The sequence below is a fragment of the Macrosteles quadrilineatus genome, unplaced genomic scaffold, assembly GCF_028750875.1.
Source record: "Macrosteles quadrilineatus isolate MER2022 unplaced genomic scaffold, UCM_ALF_1.0 Scaffold_8__2_contigs__length_117827958, whole genome shotgun sequence".
Classification (NCBI taxonomy): Eukaryota; Metazoa; Arthropoda; class Insecta; order Hemiptera; family Cicadellidae; genus Macrosteles; species Macrosteles quadrilineatus.
The window spans coordinates 33,148,428-33,174,662 of NW_026542601.1; the positions used below are offsets into that span (position 1 = coordinate 33,148,428).

General features: G+C 31.7%; 1 protein-coding gene across 3 annotated transcripts in view; it reads left to right on the forward strand.

Annotated features, from left to right (window-relative positions):
* The first annotated feature begins 150 nt into the window (after positions 1 to 150).
* Positions 151 to 26,235, forward strand: part of LOC129000977 (BAG domain-containing protein Samui-like) — a 35,619-nt gene continuing 9,534 nt past the window's right edge. Inside the window, exon 1 of one of the 3 annotated variants that reach the window (XM_054428088.1) lies at positions 151 to 386. In XM_054428088.1, the coding sequence (XP_054284063.1) occupies positions 213 to 386 (174 nt within the window). In that variant the 5' untranslated portion in view covers positions 151 to 212. Of the gene's footprint in view, positions 387 to 7,120; positions 7,141 to 12,913; positions 13,062 to 26,235 lie in introns of those variants that run through there. The other 2 variants (XM_054428090.1, XM_054428089.1) reach the window with 2 other exon arrangements.

Sequence of the window (26,235 nt, forward strand, 5' to 3'; positions counted from 1 at the left end):
CAACCCCAAGGTAATAAACTAGCAAAATATGGATATATAATCGATGATATCATCAGAACTAAAGGGAAATTCAACAAAGCTCCGGGAAATGTATAGAACTCAGTTTGGCAGCACTGAACAAGATATTATCGTCTTCTTGAATCCTCTAGTATCTTCTGCTGTGTTCTAGAAGAAAATACTGGTTGGGATCATCGTGGGCAGTTATAGTGATTATGTCTTTTTCGTACACGTTTCGAGACAGACCAAGGTTGAGTGATCGAATACGTGGGAAGTCGGGCGATGAGTTATTTAATGAATTGAGAAAAGAATTTGATCAAGACAGAAAGTCTTTTTTTGACAGACCGTCCTCAAATTTTGGATCCTCAGCCGGCTCAACATTTCCAAGGGTAAGCTTATTTTTTTAAATTTGCACTTTACACAGGCCGAAAAATAATTATAAAGGTTAACAAGAGGATTTCCATGTTTTGCTGTTTCACTTTCATTCAATTAAGTGTAAGGAGTAACCGGCTATATTCTTCCCATAAGTTAGACAGTCTATTTCTAGATTTGAAAGTTTTTCAAAATAAACTTCTGTTTAGTGCTGTGTAGATTTGTGTTTGCTGATTGTTAGTTTATAAGTAGGGCTACCCTAGATGTTCAATGGGTTTAGATTGGTTTATGGCTGCACTTTACTTGACGTCCTACACTCATTCGAATGAAAATATCGATCGATATATCGATTAATCGATTGCTTCATTCGATATATCGTTTGGTTTGTTAGGTGTTAACCTAACCTAACTAACCAAACGATATATCGAATATCGAATAGAAAAAACAATCGAATGAGTGTAGGACGTCAAGTAAAGTGCAGCCTGGTTTATCATAGTTTACCCTAGCTTATTGTTTAAACATTGTTTGTCCATGTTAACGCCAAAAAGTGGCAGTTTTCATGAATTAATTAAAAATGCTTTTTCAAATCAGTCCTAAGTTAACTCATCACATTTATGTTGATATTCTAGAGAACGTAGGCCTACGTGTTTCTCACATTGAAATCTGAGGCGCACTAAGTTTAGGCTAGCAACACACTCCTACCTGTGATCTTTTATTTTGGTATTTTTCTAATACCTAGCCTATAGCATAAATGTAGGCCTAGATAAGTTATGTCAGTGTTGTTACTGTTGTGAGCTCATGATAATCACTGGGTGTAGGTCAGGCTCGGTCATCAAATTGATTAACTTAATGAGACATAAAACAATTTGTTGAATACCAAGTGTCAAGAACAACGGTTAGTCAATTTAAAGCTCTCTGGCAACTCAATAACATTTGTAGTGTACCAACTTAACTCGACTAAGTTAAGTAGTCTAAATTGGATAAGTTATGGATATAATGTTAAGATAGTTTTCAGACAGTGGTCAACATCAGTACGGTACTGCGAATACCCTAGGCTAACTAACAATTAAGCTTTCTTGTTGGTTTCAATCTTGTAAACATTAAACTGGTTCTCCTGAGGAATTGACATTAATGATAAGATCCATGAAGGTATATGGTAGCATATAGGGGTCCTTATAGAGGGTTAAGCTTCATTTTATTATATTTTATTTATTTTACATAGGTACCACTGGACAAACTCCATTTTTACATTCTTATCTTAGGCTACAAACAAAACAAGATGGAAAAATATTGAATAACAATCCAATAGCATTCGCTCTGGCCTTAAGTGAAAATACATGCATTTAGATAATACATATAAGCTGTAATAGTTGTATATGGAATTAAATATTTGCCTGGCATTGTAGTGTGGTTTTGTTTAGTATTTATAACTTAATTAGCTTAACAAACTAACTTAAGTAAATTAAGGTTACCTACTACATTAAATGTATCATCCATGTCCTACTGGTTTACGAATTGGTGCTCATAATTGCTCAAGTTTCGACAAATAAATTTAGATAGGGCCTAGGCAAAGTAAAAACTCAGATTTTTATTTGGAAGTTAACCATAATTGAACTGTTGCTAAATAATAATTACAGTAGAGTTTAAAACACACACACACATCTATGAATTAAACATGTGTGTTTTAATCCCACTTCGATGTTTTAATTTGTCATGAATGAAATTTAATAGGATCTACTTTTATTTACTAAACCAAGGTAGAAAGTTTGTAGGGCTAATTTGTTTTTAATTGTGAGTCAGTTGAAAGTTATAAAAATACCCCTGCCGCAGCAAACCTGCCGACTAAGCGAATTTCCATTTGCCTGCAATTAATCTATTTAAATAACATTAGGTTTAACAAGCACCTAGGTTTGCTGAAACTAATAAAGTGTGTTTATTATAGCTTAAGGGAAATAATTATAGCTTAGTATAAATTCAATAAATATGCCAAGTTTGATCAAAATATATCCAGAAAACAAGCAAACTACAACATTTTACATTATTCTCCATAAGAATAACATGGGAATTTTAAATTACAATTTTTCTCCGTAACCAATAATCATACTAAAACACTTTGATATAGCCTACAGAATTATTTGTGATTTAGCGAATTTCCCATATAGGGAATAAGTTATTACCGTAGTACTCGTGGTAAGACCTGGACCCGGGACCGATTTAATTTTTTTTTTTGAGGTCCCTAGAGGCCGAAAACACCATCCGTTCAAATTCATTTATATATATCTGTTAGCGCGATAACTCGAGCAAAAATGATCCGATTTTGATGAAATTTGGTACAAACGTGTAAACCTACGTTTATTTGAACGAGTTCGCGAACCAGCATAATCGGACCATGGGAACGGGGTTTTATGGGGTAAAAATTGGTTTTTCCCATTTTTGACCCAAAAAATAAAGAATTTTGAAATTTCTTTTTAAACCGTTTTGTAGAACTTAAAAAAAGAAATAATTTAGTATATTGAAGCGCTGTTGTATGCCCAACGGTCACGGAGAAAATTAAAAAATTGTGTAATTTAAAATTCCTATGTTATTCTTATGGAGAAAACGAAAACTGTTGTAGTTTTAGTTTACTTGTTTATGGATAGGGTATATATTGATAACATTTGGCAAATGTATTTATTTCATCCTATACTATTGACGTATGGTCAAAAAACACTTATTACCTTCCCCGTAGCAGAAAACACCATGTTTTGTTAAAATCTTATGTTATTTAAATTGGGAATAAATTTGTCTTAGTTATGGAAGTATTTTAGTAAAAATGTAATCAGACAAGCTGAAATTCGCTTAGTCTGCAGGTTTGCTGCGGCGGGGGTATTTTAAGCTCTTTAAGAAGGTCTAGAGAGAAATTGGGAAATTTTATGTTTTGAGGTTCAAAAATTTGAAAAACCAATTTTTACCCAATAAAACCCCATTCCCATGCTCCGATCATGCTGGTTTGCGAACTCATTCAAGTTTTTCCTGTCTTACACCTCCAAACCAAATTTTATCAAAATCGGACAAAAGTTACTCAAGTTACTTATCATGTTTACGGACATATATATATATACAGGGTGTTTCAGTAAAGCTATGCAGATTCAGATTCTACACATGCAAAAATAAGTCGAAAATGTAGAATAACTTTTTTTGATTTCGGGTTAGTTTGGCCGTAATCAGCCATTTTGTATTTTTTTGAAAATAATTAATCTAACTCAATAATTAATAACTAATAACTAAACTAATAACTAAACTAACTAACTAACTAATAACTAATAACTAATACCATAGATTAAACATACTCCTAAGGGAGTATGTTTAATCTATGCTAATACTTAATAATTAATAACTCAAAATCCCCTGGAGATATTTTTATAAAACTTGGTATAAACTTTAATTCTACAGGTATAAACATTCTCCGAAAATATCTTTGATCAGGCTCATCAAATTTTCAAAATGGCGACCATTAAAATTTTTGTTTTAATGGCTGGCTTTAATGAAATTTTACTTTACAAATTTTAAATGGGTGCCATTTTGAAATTTGATGAGACTATGCAAAGATATTTTCGGAGAATGTTTATACCTGTAGAATTAAAGTTTATACCAAGTTTTATAAAAATATCTCCAAGGGATTTTGAGTTTATTAATTATTTTCAAATAAATACAAAATGATGGATTACGGCCAAACTAAGCCGAAATCGAAAAAAAGTTATTCTACATTTTCAACTTATTTTCGCATGAAGAATCTGAATCTGCATAGCCCGCTACGCTTTACTGAAATACCCTGTATATTTGGTCTCTGGGGACATCAAAATAAAAAAGTAAATTGGTCCTGGGCCTAAGTCTTACTGTGCCACCTACGGTAACAGCTACTTCCCTTTAGGGAAATTCCCTAAACTAATTAAAAAGTATGTAATTTATCTTCAATTAAAAAATTATAACCAGTCAAAAAGTATTGTTTTTACCATAGCCTACACAAAGGAAATTGTAATGTCCAGTTTTATATTTTTTTTAACTGTTCTCTAGAATTGGACCTAATTTTTAATTTTATTTTCACTACCGTACCACAACAAATTGTTTTAATAAAGGTAAACATCGAGACATAAAAATTATATTACTTAATTTTTTGTTACGTCTCGTGTCGGCCGTTTCGTAATCGTATCACATGTCGGCTAAAAAAAAATGTTTTTAATTTTTAAAAAAATTTTGGAAAATTTTATTTTTTATTATAAATGTTATTGGAAGTTAAAATACTGGTAGGCTTATTGACCTGCATAATAAATTAAACCTAGGGCGTAGGGCATTGGCCCTTCCAAGGAAAGTGTTAACAAATGATACATGAGAAATGTAAAACAATAGACGATCATTAAAGATAGAACGGTTAACTAAATAGTATACAGAAAACATTTTTTTGCCTAAATTGTGTTTTTAACATTGTCTCTCTTTTGACATAGGCCCTAGCTTACAGACCTAAACTTCAAAATCAAATTTCCCTTTTCATAATTAAAACAAATTGAAATTCAAAACATCTTTATCAAGTTGTAGTATTTATTAGGCCTAGCGTCTTATTTAACATCGTTTGAAAACTGTGGCTAACTATTTTCATCATAAACAGTTACGGTTTACAATTTACTACTTCTCACGATGCCAAGCTCTTGCAGCCCGATGATTGATGATTATCTACTAATTGTTTGATGAAGTTGCAATGGAAGGTGGAGTACATTGTTGGCGGGCACGTCACGCCTTTATGCCAACTACAGATTGCATCTTCGGATTGCGGTCATCGTGTATTTTAGAGCGGATGCAGGCGCCAAGCTTTCGTCTTGGGGGACATAAATGTACCATGTTATAACTACTTTTGCTTCGTTGAATTTGCCGTTTTCCTAGGTTATCTAAGTATTATATTTTAAGATGTTTAACTAAAAAAAAAACCTAAAATCAACTAAATGATTTTTTATTTTAAAATTTGTAAACCACAAATTACACACACACACACACTTATGTGGAAATAAACTGGCATGCCAGAGGTTAGACAGAAGAAGAAATTGAGCAATGTTTGTGTTTTGTGTGTACACCTTGCTGTAAGAAAATATGAGACATGATCTATCTGAAGGCTAATTAAATCAAAATTAATAAAAATATTTCTGTAGGACTACCTACTACTAACATTTGTTTACCCTTTAAAAATGATCCTAAATTTATTCCTTATTTTCTTTTTGTTACTATATTCTATATAGTTATATTAGGTGAGATGATTTAACTAATATATATAGTCAATGCTAATATAAAAGTGATAATGAATAAGTTTAGTTAAATAAAAAGTAGCCTATAAGAAATTTCAAGAGCTTGGACAAGGAAAAGAATGGGGAATCAAGTTTCCTTCCTAGTTACACTAGTAGGCGTACTACATTTAGTTACTAAACCATTTTGGTACGCATTATCCCTTAGCGGCGATTAGATGGGACATGGGAAGGCATCCTCCATTTTGGAGGAATATATTGAAAAATTGGGTCGCCGGATGACTGCCCCCTGGAAAACTACCCCCCCAAGCAGGTTCCTACGTCATATTGACGCCAGAGACCGGGGGGGCAGCTTTCCAGTCACGGACACTCAAATTTAGTTGTCAAACAGTTCTAATCTAACCTAACCTAACCAACCATACTTGCTGTAACACTTCGAAAATCTGTTTTATATTCACCACATGCCTTTTCTATTATCCAACGGAATTACTCGAATTAAAATTAAAATTAGATAGCTTGATTTGTCTAGGGGGGGTAGTATTCCAGTCGCAGGCACGGCTTCCATATTGGTTAGTTAGCAGATTTTGTGACGTCACGTTTCACCTGGGGGGGTAGTTTTCCGGGGGATAGTATTCCGCATCCCCGAAAAATTGATGTAGACTTAACGTTTATTCAGAATACAACCCAATGTCTTGCAGCTGGGTTTTACCCCCCACTTCTGATGTAAATCACCATCGCTGGTAATCTAAATGATTAATTTTTTTCATAATTTTTACGATTATTTTTATATTGCTATGCACACTTTAAAAACAATCAAATAAGTTAGACAAGACTGCCTTAAAAAAATAATGTCCAACTAGGAAAGTAGGTAGCTATTTATAAACTACATTGGTAGGCCTAAATAAAATAATGGCCTTTGAAACTTCATTAGTAGACCTACTTTTAGTACTCAAAAAATATCAAGCAAAATTGTTTGATCTATCACAAGTCAAATTTTTTTGTATCGTCTACTCAGTTGGCATTTTTAAAGGAGGTGGTGTTTAGTGTACTTTTTAAAATGCTTTTGGACTAACGGTCCAAATCCATATGATTTGTGGATGTGCCAGGAATTTAAACCAACCCTATAGTAAATTTTTTTGTAAAATCTTGTTAGCCTAACAAAATCACTTTTAAATTGCCATCCAAAGAATATAATACAATAGTATTGTTTTGCAAATAATTAAGTCTTTTCAGTCATTAAAGAAAACATAATCTGAATTTCAAAAGCTGAATTCCATTGCTACAATGGACACGAGAGTTTTGCATGTTTGCGGTTCGGCTCTGGTTTGATGTTGGTTAAAAATAACTCTAGTCATTGGGAAACCTTTCTTAGCTACGCGGTTTGCTGCGCGTTTTAGTTACCGTGATTTAAAACTCTGCGTAAACCCGGTTAATTTTAAAGTGTTTTGTGTCTTAAGTGACTATTTGTGATACTGTGTGAAAGTATAACCCAGTTTGACATATGGTAAGATAATTTCAAGTTTTGGTTATGCAAAATATAATTTTACTGTTAAAAAAATAATTTTTACTGTACTGGCTTTTTAATTTACTTTCATTATCCCTTGGAAGTTGTTGGATTTTAATTTGCTACATATTTTGTACTTCATTTCAAGGGTTTTCTCAATTTTTTTTGTATCTATTACATAACAAACGTATTATTAATTCATTGTTTCCACCATTCCAAGCATAATTAATTTGTCCATGAATTATTTGGATAATATATTTTTAATCCAACAAGCCACACCATATGACCTATCATTATCATTATTATCATCCAAGTTGTATATTTTGCATAAGTCAATCTTGCACATAATTTGAATGTACCATAAAACTAACACCGTAAAAGATATTTTATTTTACTCAACAATGAAAAAAATAAACCCTAATTGAAGATTTATCACAAAAACATAGGTTCATAAGGTTGGTAATCCTAACAACTCCTCAATATTCTTATTACAAATTTTACAAGGATTCTGAAAACTACAATAAACTCCATTTGAACATAATTTATAATGCAGCTGTTGCCATATCATTTAAGCAAATACATGATTTTATACAGGAAATTAGACTTTAACCTTTCTGTGTTAAAAAAAATCTTATATTTAAGATTGAAAAAGCAAAGAAACATTAAACTTTTATAGGCCTAAATCATTTTAAAGGTTATTAATTGACAACATTTTTTAGTAATAATTGACACTCTCTATGGTTCATTTATGTAAAGGTTTTTGTAAAGGTGAAAAACTTATGTAAAAACTTATGAAAAACTTATGTAAAGGTTTTTGAATTTTTCTCAAAAATCACAAATTTAAACTTTCATTGCAGAATACATGCTTGTACAGATGTTTCATCTCAGTGACTCTGTACACTATTGGAAATTTAATGAGGATTCTGGTCTGAAAGTTGTTTTAATTGAAATTGCCTAGCTAAAGTTCACATAATGATTACTAGTACCAAGTCCTTGGTTGTATGTCCATCATGCAAATTAGTGTTAAAAATACAAAACATAATTTATACTACTTTAGGTGTATGTAATAAAGTACCGGTATTAAACAAACATTTATTGTAAAAGATTTTGGGCACCAATAATTAACCCAGTAAAGGTTTAATGAAAAACAAAAACCTTCAACATTTCAAATTGTTGATAAACTCTTCAACATTATGCAATTACATTATAATTTGACAATTATGTTAAATACAGCTGTTAGATTGTTGACGTAAATGACCAACGTCAGCTGTTATGTCACAATAGACGACATCTCGGTGATGGCGTTGTTTGTTTGAACAGGTGTGTAATTGACGTCTGGTTGTGTGACGTTACGAGTCCATAGAGGGTTCGGCATTGTGTAGAAACCGGTGGTATATTTTCCTTAACAAGCTTTTGTCAGTGAAATTTATGTTTCGGTAAAGAGTGAACAAGTTTATCAACAAGAAGTGTGGAAAAGTTATTGTTAAAATTTGTAAGTAATAAGATTGAATTTGTTTATGATTAGAGTATAAAATATACACTTCTATATATATTCTTTGGAAAAATAGGTACTATGAAGCCATTATGTCTAACTGTGTTTGGTTTATGTATCCAGTGAGTTAGCAAAGCAGTGTATTGACAAATCGTTTATTGACCAATAGCCATGCTATTGTTAAAATTATTAGGCTATTTAAAGTGTTCATTATTTTAGTTTACTAAACGATAGTTATTAATAGTTAGGTCTGAAACTATATCATTCATATACATTCATACTTGGCTTAAAATACCTACTTTGTATGGTCGCCATTTCAAAGAAAAGTATTAAAGTATCCATTTATGTTATGCAAGACATTAAGCTATTTTTATCGACTCTGTATTATTATTTGCCCTATTATATTCCAAAGTATTACTGTAGGTATATGCAAAAACAAAAATACTGTACAGAATTTTTCATAACAGGTTTACCAGGTTTATTGGCTTTGAAAGTGTTAGTAGTTATCTCATCCAATTTTAATATATGAAGCATGTTATTGTTTTGTTGTGTGTTTTACATCAGTCACATTCGAGTACGATTGACAACCAATTTGTATCACCTATTTCCAGTATTTTTTTTTACAAATTGTGGTTTAACTTACTCTTTAATAAAAAAAAAAAAAAAACAAGCAATAGTTCACTTACATATCACTTTGTTTAGTTAAACTAGTTTTAAAATTGTTTAAATCAAAATAAATACATGGTAAACAACATAAACCAGACAAAACATCGTCTCCACTCTTCAGGTAATATAAGAATGATAAAGGATTTAACCTTTGATTCTACTGTAATTCTTGACTTCAAAATTGGTAACCCACAGTAAGATTAATGTTGGTCATAAACATTTTCATATTTCATTTTGTCATGACTAATAATTATTACGAGAACTCATTTGTAATCATATTTTATTCCTTCTAAAATTGTGTATTTACAAGTAAGTTAGAGGTTGTAAAGAACACATTAAATGCAATGATAGAAGCATGAAAGTGCAAAAGTTCCATGATATTTTTAAGATCATTAACTTTAAAATAAAATAGAAATAAAACATTCTAACAAACAAACGCAGGTCAATAACCTATGGGACTTCCCAATGTGCAAAAGTAGGCCTAATTTCAATGTCAATCCTCCAAAAGCTTTCAGCATGGTAATGTATTCTGTTGCTTTCTCTTTAGAAATTCACCTCGGAGCTAAAGTCGTAGGTGCCAAAAAATTATCAGCCAAGATAACTAGCAAAGTGGTTTGGATCACTTTAAATCGGAAAGTTGGCAAATTAATGGCGAGGAGAATCAAGGTGGATTAAGTTGACCAGTTTGTTAAGAAATAATGATTTTCTTTGGGAGTTATTTTACTTAGTAACATGATAAGAGTTTGAATTGTTTTCTTATAACTCACATCGGAAACAAGACTTAGAATAAAATAATGTGATACTTAAAATGTGTACAATAGTTAGAGCTGAATATAACAATTAGTTACATACTATTGATTTTAGAAACAACATTTAATTGCACCGCTTAGTTTGATTGTGTATTTTTCTTTCTCTTAATTCAGGTAAGGAATAAAAAATCCTTATAGAAAAATGTTTAACTATGTTCTTTCTACCATAAATCTAACTGTTAGTCAGAGTATGGGTTGAGATTAAATTTCTTTAAGCAAAAATGCTACAAACTTTTAGACAACTGTATCAAAAATATTATTGTTTAAGCATTTTTTTTTTTAATTTGCCAGTGAGTAATATCATTTACTATTGGATACAGAATATTGTTGCATTAATAATCAAAGGTAATATTTAATCTTAAATTTTATTTGTAACAAATTTGCCTGCAAAATCAATGTAGGGCCTAGTATTTTTAAGTTGTGTATAGCAAAATGCAAAGAATGCTACTGCAGCTTAAACCCTGCTGTGTTATTGGGAAGTAAATCAACAGCCTGATGACTAATATGGGTCCAGAACTGATTTCTCTATATATTAACCTTTGACTTAGAACTCAAGTATTATAAACTGTATGCTCAGTAAACTATATCATAGTCTTATAATTGAATTCTCAAGAAATGGAAGCACTTAAGTTCTCTTTGGTGATAACAATGGAATGCAATATCACTATGTTCTGTTAATCTTTCTCCAACTAAAACTGATAAGGTTAACTTTGTTATCTAGGTTGATAATGTAAGTTTTTGGAGGTTTTACTGTTTTAAGGTCTAAACTACAGAACTGTGAAATCTTCCATTCTTGTTTGAAGCATGTGTCTTGCTAAGAAATTTGCAATTTACGTTATGTATTATTAACTTTTAATACTTCTATAAACTTCCTAGGTGGTAATTTTTACCAAAATTATCTATTTACCATGTCATCTTCAAAACTCATCACAACCGTTACTCCATTAACTCTCATTAAATAACAATGTATCTAAAGGGGGAACTCTATCCGAAAAAACTAGGAATTTAAATCCTGAACATTTTGATGTATGCCACATAGTAAAAATATTTTTTAATGTGGTGTTATTTTACAAAATAAGTAAGTATACCCTATTTACCGAAAGTTAACCATCCCCCTCCCCCCCCCCCCTGCGGGATTGGCTAAATTAGAAAAATTTGGTAATAAAAGCTTTGTTTTTTGTGTACTTTTAAATAATAACAATGAAAAAATGTTAATTTTGTAATCAATTTTTTATATTTTGGTGGCGTTCCCCTCGACAGAATTTTGTTTACTTTTGTTTCCGGGGTGATTACCGAAAGTTTGGTTTTCATATATTTTTAAATACCGGATGTAGCTAAGGTTTGAGGCTATATTATTTATTATGAAGGTTATATAGTGTATTCTACAAACTGTAGCATGGATTTACACGAATTCAGTTTTTAAATATTTTTCATTTGATTATAAAACTATATTTTTGATAACTAGTGGATTAAAATTTCCCTGCTACCGGTTCTGCACACACATGTGCTCTACAAAATAAAATTTACAAAATCAAGATATCTAATACCTAACTTAAGATACTTCCGTTCCCGTGAACATACATTTTTTGGGGTAAAGAGGGAGTAGGCCTAATCCAATATTTTATTTTTATTCTAATAGCTTAAAACTAATGTGTAAAAACTAAAGTGTTTCATACATAAAGATTTTTTATTTTGGGTGGAGTTCCCCCTTAAGGAATCTTTCTTTGGTTAGTATGCATACATTTTCTCTGTTGAACAATTAAACTGATTTAACAGCCTCTTTCATGCATCCTGATTAAGTAAAATGATATACAACTTTTAACAAATTAAGTAATAGTAATTGACTGTATTACATTTTTTATGCTGGTCTCAATGATGTGTCTCTAAATCAAATCTAAGAAAATTAATGTGAGAAAACCTATCTTTTGATTTTCTCAAGCTCTGTTTCAATCATAATTGACTAAATACTAACAAGAAAATTTAATTATTTGGGTAAGGGCACCTTGTGGGGTAAGAGGTAACCATTATTTCTCTTATGAAGGGAAGTAAGACAATATCTGAGATCGGTTCTTCTACCTTTAAAATGTCAACTCAAATATTGTCTTGTAAATGTCAAAGAAAAATTTCTTTTTAGAAATTCCTACCTAGTTTGTGGTTAAAAAAAGTCCAGAGAACATGACTTAACCTATCTTAATATTTTTTCTTTTATTTTATAAATTTTTTTTTTTAACTTGACCTATTGAAAAATTTACTTTATCCCAGTAATGGAATGTTAAAAAATCTGACATATATTGATAACTTTACATGTTCCAATATTTCTACTACTTGTGAGTTAATCTTTTTAACTATATAGAAAATGTTTGTAGTTCATTATTTCTCATTTTTAAGTTCAATAGATATGAGATAGTTGGTAGAGATACAACCCATAACCAGTTTTATTATACACACAGTTCTCCAGGTAACAAATTCAAATAAATGTAAAGATGTTTGAATGAATATATCAAATATTGATAAAACCACGGCCATTTTACAATAAAATAAGCTTTTTCTTCAAAAACCTAAATATATACAACAATAATTAATTCTTGTAATAAATAATGACAAGATCGTTGTCTTAAAAATAAACTCAGATACTTGTTCTTAGTACAGCAGATGTCAAATTGAATTAATGATGGTGTTGATTGCGATTGTTTACAACTATAATCGGCAGCGGCTGGCATGAATGCTCTGGCAGGTTCTAGAAGTGACGTGTCGCGTAGGCAGTCCTCTCCATATATAAGCGGTGACTCAACCTTGCCGGCTTTAGTGTGATAGTCAGCATCAGTGATAATCTTTGTTCAGTTGAGTCCGTAGCTTGTGTTGCATGTGTTATGGAGACTATCGTAGAGTCACCACAGATTTTGGACGATTTTGTCATGGATTACGATGATTTCGGTGATCAATTCGGCGATGAGGTAGGCTTTAACAGATTTTTATTAGATGGTGGTAATATTTTGAAATTTTGTAGTCAGTTAAGTTTTTTTTTTTATAATATTAATACCCCCCCCTTTTGAAATTAATCTTATTTTTCATCATTTTAATTAATGCACTGCGACTTCTAAGGAGAAATAAAGTTGAAAATATAATATAACGTAGCATATGGGTCTAGTTTTAAAATTTATTTGATTGGGAATCTATTTGGGTTAAGAAATTAATAAATCCACTGGATAATGGTTGAGTACAGGTTTGCAGCAGATGGGATTATTATCATCATTTTGTGAACATAGGTACTTAAATATAAAATGTAACATTTATGTTATTTTACATATATTTGTTTACAAAATATTATCTATTTACAAATAACCAACTTTGGCATGGTTTACAGGTCTGTAAGCTTTAATTACAGCTGCTTACAAATAAGATTAGAGTTCCTGTTTTTTTTCATACTACTGTACAAAACATAACCTTGAAACCAATAAAAACATATTTTAACTTATATCTAAATCCTACAAAAGGATGGAATAAGCGATGAAGGAAAATTCATTTATTATTTTTGTTCACTTTTTCAAGTATAAGTATACTTAAATATACCACAATAATTCTTTTAAAAAGTCCTTTTCACACAGTAATTTCATGTTTCTGTACTGTAATTTAAGTTTATATACTAATAGTTCCAGGTTTCAACACCATTATTTTTATGTACTTATACCAAAGTAATTCATCAAATTTTCACACCATAATTTCCAGGTTCTACACTGTAATTTCAATGTTCTACACCATAATTCCATGTTCAACACTATAATTTAGTGTTAACCACAATATCCCACACTGTGGCAAACCTGTATTGTCGCGGCTGATTCACCATTACCATGCCTCCCATATAAGGCAGTGGCCGCTTCACTTTCACTGTTTGTCTCTCTGTTACCTTGGGCACTGGCGCCTTCCTGATCTCAACTCCGCTGTTGACCAAAATAGAGGATTGTAAATTTATAGTTTAGACAGCCCTGAGCTTTTCCGATTCGGATATTGTCATTGGTCTTAAATATCCAGTTCCTGTCCCAAGATTTGGTTAAATGAGTGGGTTTTGATTTATACAATTGTTCAGTGTGGTCATGTCTTAGAGTAAATTTTATATTAAAATCTAACTAATTACAATTGTGTGTTTAGAACATTCAAGAGCTTGTTATACTTTTGTAACTGTGAGTTAAACATTTATAAATAAAAAAAAAGTTGTCTCCAATGCCATGCTCACTACAATTTTTTGTTGACCTTTAAAAACTCATTTTTTTAATTATCTCTGTAACCGTTAATCATACAACAACGCTCCAATATACAAAATTATTTCTTCTTGTTTTTAAGCTCTACGAAATGGTTTGAAAGGAAATTGTGAAATTTGTCCCCATTTTTACCCCATTCAACCCCCCATTAACCCCTGTACCCATAGTCCGATCATACTGGTTTTCGAATTTATTCAAATTAATGTAGGTTTACACAAATTTTCATTAAAATTGGTCAATTTTTGCTCGTGTTATCGTGATAACGGACACATATATCTTACTAATATTATAAATGTGAAAGTTTGTGTGTTTGTTTGTTTGTTTGTTTGTTTGAAGTTCAATCACGCATAAACTACTGGACGGATTGGGCTGAAATTTGGCATGATGATAGCTCACATTCCCGATTAACATATAGGCATATTCTTATCTCGGGCTCCGCCCCAGTGGCTTTATAGTTCCCCATGTTAACCTTATGAGTATTCGTATTTAAAGAGAATTAAAGAATTTAGTCAGCTGGTTCAACTAAAAAGTGTGTTCTATTGTATGCAAAAGCTTAAAAAGTTTTAAGATTTGCCAACAGGGTGCAGCACAATTGTTGTAACATTTATGAAAACAGCTATTTTGAACTCAGTTATGTTTATATTTTTAATTTCATGAATCATTTGTGATATTTTGCGAATGTTAATAATTTATTTTTCTATATTGTTTAGGTGAAGTGGTAGAACTATATGGCTATGGTAGATGTTTGCTAACAAATAGTAGGCAGGCGTGGCTATAGTATACTGTACCGTAAATTTAAAGAAGCAAATTTTATCAAACTGTGTCCTCCCCCATTGCAAATGCAAAGCTTGAGTAGGGAATTGCAATAAGCATTCAAACTTAAATTCCAACCCCGTACGAAGGACGGGTACTCTGCTAGTATAAATATATATATGAATTTGAACGGAGGGTGTTTTTGGCCTCTGGGGACCTCAAAACAAAAAAGTTAATCGGTCCCGGGTCCAGGTCTTACCATGAGACCTACGGGGTAATATTTAGCTTTTTGCCTATATGGGAAATACGAAAAAAAATAAATAATAATTTATTTTACTACCGTAGCTAAAACTTCATTCTCTTCCCACATTCTCCCAACCATTATCACAAACTAGGTCAGGATTCCTAAGAAATCTGTTTGTTTGACATTTGCATTGTAGTATTTGACATTTTGACTCTACTTCAGAGATATGATGCTTACACTTGCTAGTTTCATTATAAAATGTTTTCTTTACTCTGAATAGCTTACGCTTATGTATGGAATGTAAATATTTCTCATATACAGTTCCAATGTCTGTGTCCAAAAAAATAGTTCTTAAGCTGGTTATTCTTAGCGTCTTGGTCAGGTTTCATAATTTTAATTTACTAAATAATCGTTAAGTACAGTATTAAAAAAAAAATTACAGCAATGAATTAGTTAGTTTTATCATAAAATTTATAAATATTTTTATGTAACATTTCTCATCTCAACTTTTTACCTGAATTCAATTTTTGATGGTATTGATTCAATTATTTTGCGTACAGGGTAAAAATATTGGCATCTGCAGAATAATATTATATTTCATCACTAGGGCCTAAAGTGACTCTTGTTGACCCGAGGTCAAGTTTTACGATCGAGGGGAAGCCGAGGTTGGAAAATGAGCAAGGGCTAAAAAGTCACTTTTAGCCCATGTGGTGAACTATATTTTTCGTCATATTGCATCATTATTAATTAACAAACAAAGCTAGAAAACTAAATAATTTGTATGTAAAGATAACCTCTCAAAATGACTTCCGGCTTGTTTTCAATTCTGCTAATGCAAATCACCAGTAAGCGATTCAATCATTTCGTCTATTACGATTGTGTTACAGTACAATATACCATCGATATGTCAAGCAATCAACAACAATTTGCTAAACCCTTACCTAATAAATCAATCGATAAATAATTTTGATCGATACCATAGCCACAATCGAAGTTTGCAACCGTTTACATCTGATTTTTACTCCCTAATGCTACTTTAGACCAGCAACGCATGCATTAACGGCTGTTTTTGCTGCAGTATGATTTTATAACCATTTTTATAAACATTATAGCCTATAACCCCTCTTTACTCAAAAACCAATTTGTTATCTTGATAATTCATACATTTATGGTTGTGTCTAACCTCAAATCAAGTCTTTTTTTAATAGGCCTACCTACTTTTAAGCTGCCTTGGGTCAATAACCTTTGCTTTGATACAGCTAAAATTAAGCACAAAGATTGTCCTCATATCTAGGAATGTCATAGGCCTATTAATTCAATTCCCAAGGGCTACGCCCCTTGGACGTCCAAAGTTTTAATGTGTGGTTTTCAAAAGTAAATATTAATAATTGGTATCCATGGAAGCATGAGAAAATTCACAATGTTTACCTTTACCTTTGCATTGACATTTCAATGTAAACCAGCAGAACTGCCAAATACTTATTTCACAATTTCAGACAACTGATGCTAACAAATTAAATATAATATTTTACACAACAATGTGGTAGAAAACTATGTAACTTAAACTATGTCATTGATTATGGGAATATAAAAAGATTTGATAACTGTTGCTATATAAACCCAGGCTCTGCTTTTGATTAAAAGTAAATCTAAGTTATGAAAATAATGTTTTTGATATATTTTCATATAAACAGTAGGACAATACTTACAGTAGGTTATACTTTTTTGTATAAATTTGGTGGCTTTTAGCGAATTTCCCTATAGGGAAGTAGCTATTATCATAGGTGGCACGGTATGACCTGGAGCCGGGACAGATATACTTTTTCATTTTGATGTCCCTAGAGGCCAAAAACACTACTAGTTCAAATTTGTATAGGTGTATTTACGTATATATGAACGCTATAACTTGAGTAATTTTTATCCGATTTTGATGAAATTGGGTTTGAAGGTGTAAGGCGGGATAAACATGAATAATTTTGAAAACCAGAGCATCATCGGACCATGAGAACAGGGTTTTACAGGGTAAAAATCTGTTTTTCTCATTTTTTACCCCCAAAACACAACATTTCTCAATTTCTCTCTAGATTATTTTAAAGAGCGTAAAAAACAAATAATTTAGTATACCAAAGTGTTTTGCACAATTATTGGTTAGCCTACAGAGAAAATTCAAAAATTGCATATTTTAAATTCCCATGTTATTCTTATGGAGAATATTATAAAATTTGGTAGTGTGCTTGTTTATTAATATTTGGATCAAACTTGGCAAATTAATTTTTGTTATACTAAGCTACTAATATTTTACAAAAAAACTCACTTTATTAGCCTCCCTGCAGCATCAAACCTAGGCACTCGTTAAACCTAATATTATTTAGCCTAAATAGAATTAATTTAAAATCAGTCAGCAGGTTTGCTGCGGAGGGAGGGGGGGTATTTTTTTTATAAATTCGAACTACTTAGTAAGTGTTTGGATTAGGTGGTATAGTACATCTTCCCGTTGCGAGCACGGGTACAGAAGCTAGTGATATTAATCATTTGAAACAATTCAGTGTTTATAAAATAAAACATCTGTCAAACCTAAAAGATTTATAATTTAGCTAACAACTTGTGAATATTTAAAAGAACGAGTAAAAATCTTTGCATGTCTGCAAACTGATTGTAGGGGATTTACTCTTGCGTGATAACACAAACCGAGGTCAAGTATTTTAGTTCATTTCTTGCTAGAAATGTGACATCTCACATCGCTTACGAGATTAACTTTTTGTTGGTGGTTTACTCTTACTCAAAGTCAGCTGGTTTTTAAGTTAGATTTTCAACCTAACTTAGATTTGGCAAATTAGAGTAATCCATTTTTTAATAGGATAGTGCTGAAAGTAAATCAAAATTAGTAGTTAACTCAAATTGTTAATTAGTTAATTTTTTTAATGTAAAATATTTTTAGTGGAAACTTACTCATGCTACTCAAGAAGTTGAGTATTTAAAAACTGTCTTTACATTCTTTTTGGAAACACAGTGAGAAAAGTTTAAATTTGTTTTCAAGATAGTTATCTCATTTATCCTTTGCAGTATCTGTATTGCCATTGACTATTGGTTGTATCAATAGTCGTATTACTCTTTACTTATTTGAAAACTTGAATTCCTTATCTTTGCCAAAACTAATCACATAGATTGTGTCATACTTTTAATCATAAAACTATGTACATTATTTACAATATTTACTGAGTTATAATTTAAAACTTGGCCGTTTAACGAATTTGCAAGACAGACCAATGTTTCAAAAAATGTTTTTATGTCCTGAGTTATATTTTTTATTGAATTTTAAAGAATTGACACAGTCAGATAGCCAGAGATGTCTTTTGTTCTAATATGCTCTTCCATTGAAGCAAAAAGGAGTGGAAAAACAATTATCTCATCTAAGATTCACTCTAGAACTTACTTCTGTAGAAACCCCTTGGTAGAAGTTAAATTCAAGTTGATAGTGTTGCAAACTTTTTTTCTGTCAATAACAAACTGAATTTTTTTAAAGTGTTAGTTGTGTGTCCGTTCCTTATTCTTTAATGGATTCTTATACCAAGGGCTTCGCTAACAGATACAAATTTGAAAATTATATTTTAAAATATTGTTGGTTATTCAAACAAGAATGTGAGACACATTTATTGGTTCGATTTCCCTGAGGTTGTCTGTCTGGCTAGAGTTCTTTATTGTTTGGAATACGGGTCATCTGCAGTTTGGCTAGGGTGGCTGCCAATAACGTAGGAAGCTCTGGTCATTAAATGTAATTCCATTTGGTTTTAGTCAAAAATTCATGATTTTCTTTTAAAATTCTATTTTGACACAAATACTTTTAAAATTTGGTTTGAGTGGTATGAAGGATGTTCATTATGTAGTTGTTAGAAAGATTATTGTGGGCACTACCGCCACTGTTCAGTTAAACCATAGATAAAACATACTCCCTTAGTAGATTTCTCATCCTTATGGAACAGCTGAAGACAATTTTATTGTTAGTTCTGTACGGTTTATGTAGAGGTTGTGTTTTGTTTACGATTTGTTTCCCGTTATTACAGCCATTTAAAACCTTGTTTAACCAAATAATACGATCTAATCATAAACAATAACTTGTCCCCTAGTTATATAACCAAACAGTAAAGCACAAATCAAGAAATTAACCCTAAAATAATAGAAACAAAGTTTCGTCGACACTAGTGCACATGTGTCACGTACATGAACTAGACACGAAAAACGTGCTTCAAAATTTACAATGGGATGAGAAGTCTACTTGTGTTGGTTAGTCTATGGTTAAACACAAGTTGTATAGTTGTGACTAACATTTGATGAAAATGACACCAAAACATTTTTAGCTTTTTAAGAGGCACCTGTCTTGCTAGTCTGTAATTATCTAACTACAGTATCCAAGAAAACATATCATTGGGTGTTTGATAGGTCAATGATAAACGTGTAGGATCTTCATCATGTGATTTACTGATAATATTAAGTGTGCTGTACAGAATTAAATGTTATTGTATCGCCAGTTTAAATAACTCATCTAATTCAGAGTAGTTGTACGATAAAGAATAATAACAATGTCTTGTGAGACTTATAAGGAAGTAGTGACATTGTTGATGGCTCATTAGTCACTACAATGTTTATGTGGGAGACACGTTTTGTGTGGGTACACACACAAACACACACACTCACACGAGACAGCTGTACATGTTCCTTAACAGGTGAACTTTGTCGTGAATGACTCACCAGTTATCTAACATAGGAATGCGTTCAATCACACTCGTAGTTGTCAATTGTGATCTCATGCTGCTCCAGTTTGTATTGTGATTCACCTCTTTGTTGTTTTTGAATGAAAGAATACTAACTGTTTGTTTGGTTTTCGGTTTTGTTGTCAGTTTTATCTAGTTTGTTTGACTGGGTTAAAACATAGATAAGGCATTCTCCCTTATTAGTCCAGTTCATGTAGAGGGTCCTAAGTTTTTGTTTACTATTGTTGTTCAACATTAGACTTTTGGGAAACCTGTAAGCCTGACCCATCAACCGCTTATTCAAATAAAAGATCTTGGTGAGAAATTCCTAGGAAAAGTTTTAATTTTCAAACATTTCTCTTCGTAAGGGCACAAATCTTAACTAAAGGCTTGTGTTTAACTACATTTAAAATATTAAATACACGCCAGGGGACTGCTTCATAATAAACTACAAGCTACAAGGTGTAACTTCTGATATACATTAGATTTGCATTGGGCGATCAGCTGATTTACTAATATAATTAGTTTGTAGTTTATTATGAAACAGGCCCCAGCTGTTAGATTTGTTTTGATTTAAATTGTTTGTTTAAATTGACATTGTTTACATTTCAATTAGGTTATTTTGTATTCTGCTACACAGCTGATTGGACTAAACTGTAGTATATTATATCAAACTGTATCCCTTATATCAAACTAAGGGATACAGTTGAGTATTTTCTCTATATTCAATGGTGGGTGTAACTGGTTAGTGTAGATTTAAAGAACATATTACTCTCTTCTGCATCCTTTCTCCACTAGAAATCAGGGTTAAAGCAACTATTGTTAACGAAACAAATCAATCTATTTGTAGGCTAATGCTTGTCATCTAGTAATATAGCAAAAGAGAAGAGTACCAATTATAAACTCTACTTTGAATGCAAAACGCACGTGAAAACGGACTTCAGATATTACAGGAGGATGAGCAGTCTATTTGCACTATTCAAAGTCTGTGGTTTCAGTATCAAGAGTGTTTCCTCAAATATTTATCGTAGATTTTGGAACAGCTGAAGTTAATTTTAAGATATTGTTTATGTCGATAAAACGATAAAGTGCATGGATAACTTCTTTTATTCAGAGAAAGTTTTCCAAATCTAAACCATTATGTCAAAGAAGAATAAAGAGAAAAACTTACACTGTAAAATTGACACACTATTAACACTTGCAAGTGTTTAACCTTACATGGAATTCACAACAGTTTCACTACAGAAAAATCTACTTCTACCTTCTAGTGTACAAAGTTAATAAATATCTTAAAATGTTCAAAACTAGAACTTGTTTCCATAAACAGAATTATTCGGCGTTGATGCTTGGTTTAAATTTTCTTCTTGAATGTTTGTTTATGAAGGAAAAAACCTCCCCAGTTGAAACTGTGCCAAGTCATGCCAACCTTGTAGTCTGTAATTTTAGATACAGAATGTACTTTTCAGTGTCAGTACAGTAAGTAACGACGACAAGTGTCCTCGTTTGTGTTCACCTTTGATCAATTTATTTAAATAAGTTTGACAACCGTAAAACACGGAGAAGTTGTTAGTGATCTGATACGGGTTTTCTATGAGAATTTGGTGTCTGGTATCAGAAGGTAATGTAGATGTTATCTGTGGTTTTAATTCTATCAATCGAGCAAGGGTTTGGAACTTATCTTTACCAAACAAGTTGGACAATTTTCTATGGTGAAAAATAATGTTAAAATGTTTATAAAATATATTAACCTTCTATTTGTGATGCATTTCTTTGAGATATTGGTAGGAACAGCTTTGTGATTAATCAGTTGAAATATTCAGGATTAGTTGTGGTCATATATTGTAGCTCCTATAGAGTATTATGTTAAAATCAGCCCAAGTTGTTTAACACCATTTACTTTTGTGTAGATATTTAAAAAATCTAATTTACCGGCTGAATATTGTGCTATGAGGTTAGGATTGGGTAAATTTTCAAATATCTTCATCATAAGCCAATATTATTCTGGGAGCAAAATAAAGTTTTCCCAATATAGAAAGTTTCTGTGATAATTCATTGTTGTTAAAATCCCTATCCATTAATTTTCTATTAGCTGTTCTTGTTTCAACGCCGTTTGTGTTTTATAGTAAGAAGTCAAGTAATCATCTGTATGCAACTTGTTCCTTAAGCTGTAACCAGTTTTAGAATAAAAATGAACATATTGGGATGATGTGAATTACTAATCTATCAGTCACATTCGCCAACTTTTTATTCAAGCCTATCTGCAAGAATGGCTTAAAATAAACTATTGAACTTTAATCGTGGCTTCAGTTTTTTTGGATGAAATTTATAACTTTAAGCTCTAAACCTAAAAATTGTTTACCTTCAAAATTTGAACAATACAATTTGAATGATTTTAATATTTTGGTAACAGAGACAGGTAATTTGGATAAAATAGCATACTTTATAGATACATGAATCCTTTGAAATCGGTTCAAAAACAGGGGTAACTTAGGTTATTTGGAAAAAAATTCATTCTTTTAGATACATAGAACACGTTTTTCAGTTGGAGAAGATATTCTGCTCTTTTGAAGTGATGCTTTATTCCATCAAACAGTTGATGGATCCAGAAAGCTGTTAATCTTCATAACTTGAGGGGTTGGTTTCATTTTGTCGCTCTCTGATGGCTAATCAATGAGCCCCCTCTGGGCTCTAGCCTCTCCCTTCCTTTGTCCTTGAGTCTGCAATAGAAAATGAATTAATGTTGCTATCTAACAAATACCCCTACTGCAGCAAACCTTCAGACTAAGCAAATTTCCATTTGCCTGGCTGGATTTATATTAAATATTCCCCAAAAGTTGTCAGATTTATTTCCTATTTAAATAACATTAATTTTAGTGAGTACTTAGGTTTGCTGCTACAAGGAAGATATTGAGGTGTGTTTTTTATTGAAATGTTGATAGCTTAATATAAAAAAACAACATTTCCAAATTTTATTAAAATCTATATTTATAAAAAAGCAAACTACACCAGTTTATTTATTCTCCATAAGAATAACATGGGAATTTTATATTTACAATTTTTTAAATTATCTCCATAACCGTTGGGCATACAATAATGCTTCACTACCTATACAAAAATATTTCCTTTTTAAAGCTGTACAAAACGGTTTAGAGAGAAATTATAAAATTTTGTCTTTTTAGGGTCAAAAATGGGAAAAATAAATTTTTACCCCATAAAACCCCCCATAAACCTCTGTTCCCAGAGTACAATCATGCTGGTTAGCGAACCAACTCGTTTGAATAAACGTAAGATTACACGTTTGTACCAAATTTCATACAAATCAGATCATTTTTGCTTGAGTTACTGCGATAACGGACACATATATATATGAATTTGAACAGATTGTGTTTTTGGCCTCTGGGGACCTCAAAACGAAAAAGTAAATCGGTCCCGGGTCTAGGTCTTACCACGAGACCTACAGTAATATCTTATTCCCTATATGGGAAATTCGCTAAAAGGTCACGTAGTAAAAAGACCAGGGTTCGGACCATTCCCTTTCAAAAGGTAAAAAATGACACTGGCGTAAAAACAAGCAAAATAAAAAAAAATATTCTTGGTAATTTGGGGTAGTCTACTTGAATGTGTTTTTTAGGTAGATTTAAAGTTTTTAAATTACATGATCTATTGATTAGCATTGTAATTGGTTACTGCAAGTTGACTTTTCTTCCTCTGGTAAAATATATTACTGTAGCATGTTTTGGGGTGTTTTCCATATCCGATCACAATCTATGTCCGATGTTTTTTTATCTTCAGAATAAGTCTGACTGTGTGGTCAAGGAACCAAAGGACAATATACTAGTTTTCTTTTCAACAATGATTTTAAATTTAGCAACATGACCTATAAATAAAGGGACTAGATAAAGCATATAGACATACTGTAAAATTATCTTCAACCTGTCCATAAGGATTGCAAATCTTCCAATGAGTGTAATTTGTAGTGGCATTGTTCTATACTCAAATATTTTTACTTAAGTCTACTTAGACTGGAAAATACCGTAGTAAAAAAAATAAATGCTTAATCCTGTTTATCAAAATGCAGAGTAAATGTGATGTAATAGTGTAGATTGGGTTAAACTAATTATTATTTTACGATAGAGAATAACTTCAAAAAATAACCACCCTCTACTTTTATTTACATGAAAATCTGTTTTGTCATTGAGGGTAAAGGGAGTTTTATTTTTGTTACTCCAAGGGTTAGCTATAATACTTTTTCCCCGACATTTTTATATTGACTTGAGGAAGTTTAATTACATTGTTTGGATGAAAAGTTTTGGTTAGGCTTATTTAGATTATTTTTGTATGCTCGGTGCATAAGCTTTAGTAATCGCTTTATATTTATGGGAAACCCATTGCTAACAACTACTTTTCACTATGACTCCGTCTCATGCAGTAGTGCAGGAAGAACACATGTTGGCGGAGCTCCAGCGAGCTAAAAATGACAACCGGCGCCTCAGACTTTCCCCTCCGCGAGGTTATATTGTCTCTACCGAGGTTGACAGGCTGCATAGCATGCTATGTAGCTGGTTCTTATAGAAGATAGCTTGGTAGTTGAGTGGACATAGCTGCTCAGTTAGTAATTAGAACGTCGTTGATTCAAATCTGTGAAGTCAAGCTTTTTGGTGGTTTGAAACTGGAACAAGCTACCCTTGATAATTTTGGGTTTAAATAAAAGCAACTAAGACTTTATGTAAATGGTTAAAATAGTATTTTATATAATGTTTATAATGATAATAAGAATTTTTTTTAAGCACCTACGACATACAACGATGGTCAAGATTGGGCTGTAGAGCTGGCATAGTGAACATACAATATTTCCTTAATAATTATGTACTCACTGAGCTATTGACAAACACCAAATGTAAGCAACCTTATTTAGCCAAAGGAGTTTTAATTTTAATTTCTTCAGAGGTTTGCTGTAGACTGCTCATACTTCTATTGCTGGTTTTAATTTGGGTTTAATATTAATGGTCGTGGATAAGAAACAACTGATTTTAGTCATTGACAACAGTAAACATTGTCTTCAAAATGTTAAAGTTCTCAGTGCGTAATATGTCAACAAAATGTCATGCTATACTCCTTTTTCCTAAAAATACTCATTACATTCAATCATATGGTATTTCTTTGTAAAGAACCCCTTAATAAAGAAGTATTAGCATAGACTAACAGTTTTATCTATGGTATTAGCGGTATTAGTCTTTCAAAAGAAGTGGTCTAGAATGTTTTGTTTCTCTAATAAATAAACACTGCAACTTATTCTTTAATCTCTACTAACAAGAGTGAAATTACCCACACATTTTCACTAGAAATAATAGTCACATAACCCTTTATGCAAGAAACAATGTTTGTAAAGATTGTCAAAAAGATTTCCTTATTTGCAACAAGGAAAAGATTAGACATATCATCGGGCTTCTGCATTGCAAACATTCACAGTTCTTGGTAGCACAAACAAAGCTAAAACTCAACAAGGACTAATGATTGTGGAAGATCCAAGTCAGTTTACATGCAGGATATGACTTCAGATGATTCTAGACCTTGCGGCAACTAGACATAAAGACCAAAGTGGCTTTCTGAATATTAAATTGCTCCTTGCGACCTCACTTAGAAGACACCTGCATCAATGTTAATTAATGCCTGAGCAGAAAGATAAATAAATATCCTTGCTGCAGCACACCTGCAAATAGGCAAATTTCCATTTACGGGATTAGATTTTTACAAAAAGCTTTCTTTAAACATGTCAGACCTTTTCCTATTTAAATAACATTAGATATAGAGTACATAGATTTGCTGCTATAGGGGAGGTAATAAAGTGGAGGTTTTATTGGAATATTATTACCTTAGTATGAAATAAATAACTTTGATAAAAATATATCAATATCAAGAAAATTACAATCGTTTACAGTTTTTTGGAATATACTCCAAAACCATTAAGCCTACAAAAATGCTGCAATATACTAAATTATTTGTTTGTTTAAGTTCGACGAAAAATTAGAGAAAGAAAATGAGAAATTTTATGTTTCGAGGCTTATAAAATTGGGAAACCCTATTTTCCCCATACAATGCTGTTTCCATACTTCGATCATGCTGGTTC